Source organism: Salvelinus namaycush, chromosome 25, assembly GCF_016432855.1.
Source record: "Salvelinus namaycush isolate Seneca chromosome 25, SaNama_1.0, whole genome shotgun sequence".
NCBI classification, from domain to species: Eukaryota; Metazoa; Chordata; class Actinopteri; order Salmoniformes; family Salmonidae; genus Salvelinus; species Salvelinus namaycush.
Genome location: NC_052331.1, coordinates 6,800,958 through 6,811,327, shown reverse-complemented (window position 1 = coordinate 6,811,327; position 10,370 = coordinate 6,800,958). Strand labels below are relative to the sequence as shown.

The 10,370-nt window shown below is 40.6% G+C and overlaps 1 protein-coding gene across 1 annotated transcript; it reads right to left on the bottom strand.

Moving 5' to 3' along the window:
* Positions 1 to 358: 358 nt before the first annotated feature.
* Positions 359 to 4,652, bottom strand: LOC120020003 (splicing factor 3A subunit 2-like). The gene is made up of 8 exons (XM_038963424.1): positions 4,613 to 4,652; positions 3,850 to 4,136; positions 3,710 to 3,756; positions 3,511 to 3,620; positions 3,345 to 3,394; positions 1,427 to 1,567; positions 1,237 to 1,305; positions 359 to 1,127 (listed from the first exon to the last, which is right to left on the bottom strand). The coding sequence occupies exons 2-8, from the start codon at positions 4,045 to 4,047 to the stop codon at positions 816 to 818; spliced, it is 927 nt and encodes a 308-aa protein (XP_038819352.1). The 5' UTR covers positions 4,048 to 4,136; positions 4,613 to 4,652; the 3' UTR covers positions 359 to 815.
* Between the last annotated feature and the right edge of the window lie 5,718 nt (positions 4,653 to 10,370).

The window sequence follows — 10,370 nt, the reverse complement described above, 5'->3', positions numbered from 1 at the left end:
ACCCTTAATTGTTGTTGTTACTGTTGTTCCATTGACAATATTATTATTATTTTAATTGTTAATATTGTAAATCTCCAAAGTAAGCTTTGGCAATATGCACATTGTTACATCATGCCAATAAAGCAAATTGAATTGCTTTATTGGGGACTCTTTGTAGGGACTATGGGAATGTTTCAGACTGCCTATTACTGCTGGGCAATTGTTAAACATTATATAAAAAAAAAAAAAAAAAAAAAAAAAAAAAAATGCTTTCATCTAAAATCCTTTTTCTGCTACCCTAATTGTCAATAAAGCTTTCCCTGTTATGTATCATATCTTTGCCTCTAAACACATTTTCAGCCAAGCACACAGAGAAAGATCATGATACACTTTTCCACATTTTTTATTATAAAAAAGAATCTTAAAATATGTTGTTTCATACACAGGACTCAACATTTACAATACAGCAGGATCCTATTAATATTGGTGCCATCACAAAGTGCCTACAACAATGGATATCTTCCTATAGCCACACTAGCATAACACTTAGAACGCTTGCACATTATATTGCCTCATTCTAAAAATGGTATGATAGTGTGGATATTAGACGAGCATGATAAATACAATGCCTTGGCAACTGTGTACAAAACCTATTGAATATGGCCCATTTTACATCTGTAGAATATATGTAGGTATACAAAGTTTCTTCCAGAGTTTAGAAAAAGTACATCGGACAATGAAACAGTACACTTGACATAGTCCTAAAACAGGGCACTGTTATAGCAACCAAATGATAGGCAAACAATCTAACAGAAGGATGATGTGCTGGTTGGAGATCAGTTGTTTCGATGGGGCATTCCTTCATGGCTGTCAGAGGGGAGTGGGGGTCTCATCAGGGGTGGCATACCCATCCCGGGGCCACTGTGTTGCATTTGATGGTGGTGGTGCATTTGGGGAGGGCCGGGGGCGCCAGGGGGTAAAGGGGGCATATTCATCCCCCCTGGAAGTGGAGGGGGCATGGGCTCACTGGGGGGTCGAGGCCCCATCCCACTCATCAGGGGAGGGGGGCGCTTTATACCCATGGGGGGTACGGGTCCGCTGGGTGGGGCGAGGGCTTTCTCCATCTTGAAGTGGAACTGGAGGAAGAACTGGAGAGGGACGGTACATTTAGTTGGATTCCATTAATACCTAAATATCCTCCAAAAACCAAGTCAGATAAAACCAACCATGGGACTGTCAACACCAAATGTACTTTACCTGTTTTGTATCTTTGTTCCAGTGGGTCCAGAAGCGACTCTCGCCTTTATCAATCTCTCTGCTTGGCACCTGCATAAATATAGAAGATACAAAAAGGTATGAGTTGTCATTCATAGGAAAACAGAACAAAGCACAGACAAATGAGAGTGATTGGGGATTTTCTTAGGTCCAAATAAAGACATGCACATACCTTGAAGGCGATCGTCTCGTAGGGCTCTGCAGCCAGTAGAAGGTACTGCCAACGACGGTCTGGGGGCTCGATGCGCTGCTCGTATGCAGACATGAAGCGATGCCTGGGTCCTATGCCCTCTGCTATCTCTGGGTAATCAATCTGATAGGGGAGGAAGAGAAAGTAGCCAGTGTCTCAGAAATTGCAGCCCACAGTGCCAACTGTAACATTTGGAGGTGGAGGAGGAATAATGGTTTGGGCTAGGCCATACATGTTGTTGTATTAAATCATGACAGTCTATAAATTGTGCATTTAGGCTGTGACTTACTTAGAATGAAATACAAATTAAACAGTGCCTTTGAATTCATTTTTAGAATTCATGCAAACGACACCATTCTGTATACATCTGACCCTTCTTTGGACACTGTGTTAGCAAACCTCCAAACGAGCTTCAACATCATACAACACTCCTTCCGTGGCCTCCAACAGCTCTTAAATGCTAGTAAAACTAAATGCATGCTCTTCAACCGATTGCTGACCTCACCCGCCCACCCGACCAGCATCACTACTCTGGATGGTTCTGAATTAGAATATGTGGACTCACATTAAGCATCTCCAATCCAAAGTTAAATCTAGAATTGGCTTCCTATTTTGCAACAAAGCCTCCTTCACTCATGCTGCCAAACATACCCTCGTAAAACTGACTATCCTACCGATCCTTGACTTCGGCGATGTCATTTACAAAATAGCCTCCGATACTCTACTTAACAAATTGGATGCAGTCTATCACAGTGCCATCCGTTTTGTCACCAAAGCCCCATATACTACCCACCAATGCGACCTGTATTCTCTCGTTGGCTGGTCCTCGCTACATCTTCATCGCCAAACCCACTGGCTCCAGGTCATCTATAAGTCTTTGCTAGGTAAAACTCTGCCTTATCTCAGCTCTGGTCACCATAGCAACACCCACCCGTGTATATTTCACTGGTCATCCCCAAGGTCAACACCTACTTTGGCCACCTTTCCTTCCAGTTCTCTGCTGCCAATGACTGGAACGAATTGCAAAAATCACTTAAGTTGGAATCTCCCTCACTAACTTCAAGCGTCAGCTGTCAGAGCAGCTTACCGATCTCTGCAGCTGTACACAGCCCATCTGTAAATAGCCCATCCAACCAACTATCCAACCTACCTCATCCCTATATTTGTTTTTGTTTTGTTTTTCTGCTCTTTTGCAGACCAGTATTTCTACCTGCACATCCTCATCTGCACATATCACTCCAGTGTAAATTGCAAAATTGTAATTACTTCACCATTGGCGTATTTATTGCCTTACCTCCTTACTTAATTTGCACACACTGTATACAGACATTTCTATTGTGTTATTGACTGTACGATTGTTTATCCCATGTGTAACTCTGTGTTGTTTTTGTTGCACTGCTTTGCTTTATCTTGGCCAGGTCGCAGTTGTAAATGAGAACTTGTTCTCAACTGACCTACCTGGTTAAATAAAGGGGAAATAAAATAAAATAAATATTTCATTTTTAGAAACACGAGTTTGGCCAGTCTGTGGCTTCAGGGATAAATGTCTCAGATTCCACAATGATTCTTTAGTTGTGGACACTACATCACTGCACTCCCTCTTGGACCTCATCTTTGTAAGTCACCTTGATTTAGCACCTGTGTGTTTAATCAGTTTCTTTATGAAAATATTTAACAAACTCCATGACATTAGCAAGGGGCTATTTGCAGCACACAAGTAGACTACAAATGCATGGGGCTGGCATGCCCTGAGCTTGTGATGTGAGCGCTACTGGAGCGAAATTGGAGCAAGCGAGAATTCCAACGCCCCAGCCTTTGGGAATCTCGCTCCAAGCTCCAGTCAAATTGGGCACTCTCCGCTCCTCGCCAGCTCCGCTCACATACTCTGATTCAGACTCACCTGGAAAAGTAAAGACTGTTGCCCGCTCTCTGGATCTCTCTGTTTTGTTACTGTTGAGAAGGGAAATAATATCAATACATTTCAGTACATTACATTAGATTGTTCTAGAGTCATCAAATCCTTTGAGAGCCTGATGATGACTAAATCAAAACACATAATAACCTACCTTTGTACCCCGGTCGACCAATTTTCACAAATTTCTTGACCTCAACCTTCACCTTTTCGGGGGCTGGCTGGGCGGGAGCTTCTTTTGCTTCTTTGGCTGCTCTTCTTGCTCTGCATTCAACAAAATAGAGAAGTGAGCAAAACCAAATATAGACAGTGCTAAAATGACACAAAAGTAGTAGTAATCCCTATGTACTTACAAATTCGTTTGATGCTTCTTTCCCTGTGTATGGGCCAGGTAGCTGCCCTGTAAAGAGAAAACAATAATGGTTCAAATCTGTAATTCAAATGACAATTGATCATCATATAAAGAGTTATGTTAAAATGAGCACTTCCTTACCTCATTGTTGTGGAGTGTCAGACACAGTTTACACTCATAAGAGCCCAGATGGTTCTTCATGAAATAGGGGTCCTTGTTGATGTCAATGGTCTCCAGGGCCAGCTGGCGGAGCCGCTCTCGCCGGTCCCGGTTGCTCTCCGAGGAGGACGCCACCCCACCACTCCCCGTCTTGCCCCCAGCTCTGTGTTGGAAATCCATTTTGCAGGGCAATGGATTCACTCACAGTCAAAACACTCAACTCCACCTCCCGGACAGCTGGTCAAACACTCAAGGTAGACGTCTTCACTCTGGAGAAACATATTGGGGGGAAAAATAAGACTTGAAATTGTACCAAATTATAACATTTGTTCAGCTTAGCTAACTAGTAACATTCGCAGCCCATGGCACCTAGCTAGCAATTAGGGTGCAACTAGCCAACTATCTAAAGCTACTATTCAAACGTAGTTTGTTACATACATTTCTACACCAAAAGCAAGAGGCCTAACAATGCATGTAATAACACTATTATAAGACAACTACTATAGGCTATAGTATAGCTATCTTATACACTGGGTTTTGGTGCAGAGGGTGGATTAGCTAGCTATGCTAATATTAGCCTGTGTTAGCTTTGTTGAGGTAACCGGCAAAGCAGCTACAACTTTAACGAACAAAACGGGACTTCTTTTCATATCTGTTGCTGTAGTAAATGTAGGTGCATCTAATCAAATTAATGGAATATCTTTAATATCTAATTTACCACAGAATTACTCGTTTTTAAACTCACCAATTCCTCAACGTTTGCGTCACGCCGTTCACAACGTAAACACTAATGCGCATAGGCAAACTTCCGTTTCGTACATGTGTATAACTTTATTGACAAAACCACACAACACACAGTTCAAAACAATGTATTTTTTCTATATTTTACGAGATAGTTCGGCAGAAACGTGAATATTTGAATTTAAGCCTCTCTAAAATACAAGACGTCCGTTTATCTATAATGTATAGCCTATAATGTTCAAATGCGTATTTTTTATTTATTTATTTATCTAGGCAAGTCAGTTAACAGTTAACAGGAACAGTGGGTTAACTGCATTTAAAAATATATATATATTTGTTTTATTACCAATGTAGAAAAAGTCTGTATACATACAATAAGTACATAAATAGACAATGATAAAATATGCTAGGGGGTACAACAAATTACAGATTATGCAAAGACCTTAAAAGAAACACACATATTGATTGTTTTAACAGCTTTCTTATTAGAAGAATGTAGAATGGTCTTAATGTACTGCTCAAATTCCTTATAGAAAACACGGAAGAGTGTTTTTTTTATTAGAGAATTGACATTTATGAATGTGAAATTTTGCCACTAGCAAAATTAGATTTATGAGGTAAAATTGTTTTCCTTTATCTTTATTACGGTTAAGGAAACTGAGCAGCACATTCTCCCATAACAAACAAAAGTCATCAAGAATATTAACAATTATAAAACTGTGAATATCTTTCCATAATTGTACATGTAAACAATGCCAAAATAAATGTGAAACTGTTTCTGGATGCTCAACACAAAAAGTATAATCAATATTAATGTATTTTGGAGTTTCTTCAGGTAATAATTCGCAGGGTAATACTTATGGATCATTCTTAAAGAGACCTCTTTGACCTTGTTAACAAGCAACTATTTGTATGGTAATAACCAGACTTTTTCCCAACATATATTAGTGACCAATGTATTCCAGTAACTTGTGACATAAGGATTGGATACAATCTCCCTTTGAAATAAAGCACTGTTGTTCTGAGGGAGCAAGGAGAAACATTTTCCCTATTGGAGAGTCAACTGGATTAAGCGAGGGTAGTAAATAACATGAGAGTTCCAGATGGAATTACAGGTATCTGCCTTGTTCAGGGGCAGAACAACAGATTTTTACCTTGTCAGCTCAGAGATTCGATCTTGGAACCTTTCGGTTACTAGTCCAACGCTCTAACCACTAGGCTACCTGCCACCCCCATTTAGCAGGTTAACAGGGGCACAATCTGAGGCGCTACAACTATTACCCATGTCTTTAAACATTTGTCCATTAACAATGACTGGATAATTTTACATGGATGGAAGTGCAGCCGATTTTGGGGTTGGATAATCCTCGCTAGAATCAAAGAAAATGGAGTCTAAAAGGTAACAAGTTAAAATCGGAATGACCAAATACTCCTTGCAAACCCAGAGAACCTTGGATGTTTTTAATCTTGTGAGGGACTTGATTTCGGCTTATTCTGAAGTAGTATAACATTTTATGTTGTCTTATTCTGAAATAGATTTATAGAATGGACTATAAATGAATGGAGGAATGGGATATAATATATATAATATATATATATATATATATATATATATATATATATATATATATAATATATAATGGGATATAATATAATGAATAGAATGGGAGGAGTAGTCACGAGGAACATGGAGGGCATTATGGTGTGGTGGATACGGAAAATCATGGGGAAAAGAGAGACCAGTCATATATGGGAGTGAATCGTTAGACTCGGTGGCGAGATACATTGAGTACAGTGGAGTTATCTTCATCATGTTTTGTTTGTAATTAAAACATTTGGGTTGCTGATTAAGATCTAGTATAGTGAATATTAACGAAATGTACACTTTCTCTTCCAGGATAATGGGGGTAGTCATTTTCTGTTTCTTTAAAATGTTTCCAGAGACTAGTTCCTCTGTCCAGTGTCTGTGTTCTTTTGCCCATCTTCATCTTTTATTTTTATTGGCCAGTCTGAGATATGGCTTTTTCTTTGCAACTCTGCCTAGAAGGCCAGCATCCCGGAGTCACCTCTTCACTGTTGATGTTGAGACTGGTGTTTTGCGGGTACTATTTAATGAAGCTACCAGTTGAGGACTTGTGAGGCGTCTGTTTCTCAAACTAGACACTCTAATGTACTTGTCCTCTTCCTCAGTTGTCCACCGGGGCCTCCCACTCCTCTTTCTATTCTGGTTAGAGCCAGTTTGCGCTGTTCTATAAAGGGAGTAGTACACAGCGTTGTATGAGATTTTCAGTTTCTTGGCAATTTCTCGCATGGAATAGCCTTCATTTCTCAGAACAAGAATTGACTGATGAGTTTCAGAAGAAAGGTCTTTGTTTCTGGCCATTTTGAGCCTGTAATCAAACACAAAAATGCTGATGCTCCAGATACTCAACTAGTCTAAAGAAGTCCAGTTTATTTGCTTCTTTAATCAGAACAACAGTTTTCAGCTGTGCTAACATAATTGCAAACGGATTTCCTAATGATCAATTAGCCTTTTAAAATAATAAACTTGGATTAGCTAACACAACGTGCCATTGGAACACAGGAGTGATGGTTGCTGTTAATGGGCCTCTGTACGCCTATGTAGATGTAATACCCTTGTTAAAACCAGGTATAGAGTTTATTTGTTATAATTAATTGGTATTAAATTAAAAAGGTGATCATATTGCTCCTGAATTGTAATGTCGTTAATGCATTTCTTTTGAATAAATATTTATTTAATGTATAAGTGGTTTGCTTTTAAGTTTTGACCAATAAGGTAGCTTGTTAAGCTGAGGCCAATGGGAGAGTTGACCAGGTTAACAGGAGGCCTGAGAAAAAGAAACGTTGAAGAAAGAGGGAGAGACGTTGAAAGAGTGATGGAGAGACATTATCAGTGTTGGTGAAGAAAATCTATGAAAGAAGATGATAAAAATAGAACAAAACCCATATCTACCGAGCTTTGAAGGGAAATACTGATTTTATTTTATAAGAGAGTGTTATTATTTTGTTAAGAAATACTTAGTAGAGACTGAAGCTACTGTCTCATCGTGGAGGTATTTGACAGCTCGAGGTTAGCCTAGCATCGTGCGAGACCTGGAGAGAATTGCTTGTGGAAGATTAACGAGTTCATGTTTCCATGAGATATCTGTTGCTGCTAAGGAGTACTGTCTGCATTGATAGCTGTGCTTGCTGTGAATCTTGTGAGGACACCTGCACAGAACTGCTATACTTCGCTGAGGAAATGTCTACAAGTAGTGAGTAACCACAACCGTGGGGTGTTTCGGGACTTTATGTGTCATATTTTTTTTAGCTCCAACGGGTTTAAAAACTTCTTATGGCTTGGGTGCAGTATTTCGACGTCTGGTAATTGGTAGATTTGGATAGACAACACTCTAATGTTTCCAAAACTGTTAAAATAATGTCTGTGAGTATAACAGAACTGATATGCCAGGCGGAAAAATCCATCCAGGAAGTGGGATGTTTTTGATGTGGCTAGTTTTCAATTGAATGCCTATTGAGTATCTAATGGGTTAGGACCCAGATTGCAGTTCCTATGGCTTCCACTAGATGTCAACCGTCTTTAGACATTATTTCAGGCTTGTTTTCTGAAAAATGAAGAAGAATGAGACCTTTCTGTCAGTGGACTGAGGAAGCATGCAGTGCTGGTTTGCGCGCGTGACCGTGTGCGCTTCCTTCGTTGTTTTTCCTTTCTATTGAATACGCTATTGTCCGGTTGAAATATTATCGATTATTTAGACAATTGACAACCTGAGGATTAATTATAAACATCGTTTGACATGTTTCAACAAACTTTACCGGTACTATTAGGATGTATTCGTCTGCATGTTTTGACCTCCTTTGAGCCAGTGGATTACTGAACAAAACGCGCCAACAAAACTGAGTTTTTTGGGATATGAAGAGGGACTTTATTGAACAAAACAAACATTTATTGTGTAGCTGGGACTCTTGTGACTGCAACCAGATGAAGATCTTCAAAGGTAAGTGATTAATTTTATCGCTATTTCTGACTTTCGTGACTCCTCTACTTGGTTGGAAAATGTTTGTATGCTTTTGTAAGCGGGGTGCTGTCCTCAGATAATCACATGGTATGCTTTCGCCGTAAAGCCTTTTTGAAATCTGACAAAGCGGCTGGATGAACAAGAAGTTAATCTTTAATCTTTTTTGTGAATGCTTATTATGACTATTTCTGTATTTTGAATTTGGCTCTCTGCAATTTCACCGGATGTTGTCGAAGTGGATCGCTAGCGGAATGCCTGCGCCAGAGAGGTTAACCAACACAAAAACATCCTATGGCATTCTGCATTAGCATCGAACAGCCCACGTGATATGCAACTTTTCAGGGAAGTTAGAAACCAATATACACAGGCAGTTAGAAAAGCCAAGGCTAGCTTTTTCAAGCAAAAACTTGCTTCCTGCAACACAAACTCAAAAAAGTTCTGGGACACTGTAAAGTCCATGGAGAATATGAACACCTCCTCCCAGCTGCCCACTGCACTGAGGATAGGAAACTCTGTCACCACCGATAAATCCACTATAATTGAGAATTTCAATAAGCATTTTTCTACAGCTGGCCATGCTTTCCACCTGGCTACCCCTACCCCGGTCAACAGCCCTGCACCCCCCACAGCAACTCGCCCAAGCCTTCCCCATTTCTCCTTCTCCCAAATCCAGTCAGCTGATGTTCTGAAAGAGCTGCAAAATCTGGACCCCTACAAATCAGCCGGGCTAGACAATCTGGACCCTTTCTTTCTAAAACTATCTACCGAAATTGTTGCAACCCCTATTACTAGCCTATTCAACCTCTCTTTCGTATCGTCTGAAATTCCCAAAGATTGGAAAGCAGCTGCGGTCATCCCCCTCTTCAAAGGGGGGGACACTCTTGACCCAAACTGCTACAGACATATATCTATCCTACCCTGCCTTTTAAGGTCTTCGAAAGCCAAGTCAACAAACAGATTACCGACCATTTCGAATACCACCGCACCTTCTCCGCTATGCAATCTGGTTTCAGAGCTGGTCATGGGTGCACCTCAGCCACGCTCAAGGTCCTAAACAATATCTTAACTGCCATTGATAAGAAACAACACTGTGCAGCCGTATTCATTGACCTGGCCAAGGCTTTCGACTCTGTCAATCACCACATCCTCATCGGCTCCCCAAATGATTGCCTCGCCAGGTTCACCAACTACTTCTCTGATAGAGTTCAGTGTGTCAAATTGGAGGGCCTGATGTCCGGGCGTCTGGCGGTCTTAATGGGGTTCAGGGTTCAATTCTTGGGCCGACTCTCTTCTCTGTATACATCAATGATGTCGCTCTTGCTGCTGGTGGTTCTGTGATCCACCTCTACGCAGACGACACCATTCTGTATACTTCTGGCCCTTCTGTGGACACTGTGTTAACAACCCTCTAGACGAGCTTCAATGCCATACAACTCTCCTTCCGTGGCTTCCAACTGCTCTTAAATACAAGTAAAACTAAATGCATGCTATTCAACCGATCGCTGCCTGCACCTGCCCGCCCGACCAGCATCACTACTCTGGATGGTTCTGACTTAGAATATGTGGACTACAAATACCTAGGTGTCTGGTTAGACTGTAAACTCTCCTTCCAGACTCACATCAAACATCTCCAATCCAAAGTTAAATCTAGAATTGGCTTCCTATTTCGCAACAAAGCATCCTTCACTCATGCTGCCAAACATACCCTCGTAAAACTGACCA

Excerpts from the sequence above, each read along its gene's own strand:
- LOC120020003 (XM_038963424.1), bottom strand. The coding sequence starts at position 4,047 with ATGGATTTCCAACACAGAGCTGGGGGCAAGACGGGGAGTGGTGGGGTG. Across the intron at positions 3,757-3,849 it reads TGACACTCCACAACAATGAG|GGCAGCTACCTGGCCCATAC; the intron begins GTAAGGAAGTGC and ends TTCTCTTTACAG. Across the intron at positions 1,128-1,236 it reads GGAACAAAGATACAAAACAG|TTCTTCCTCCAGTTCCACTT; the intron begins GTAAAGTACATT and ends GTCCCTCTCCAG.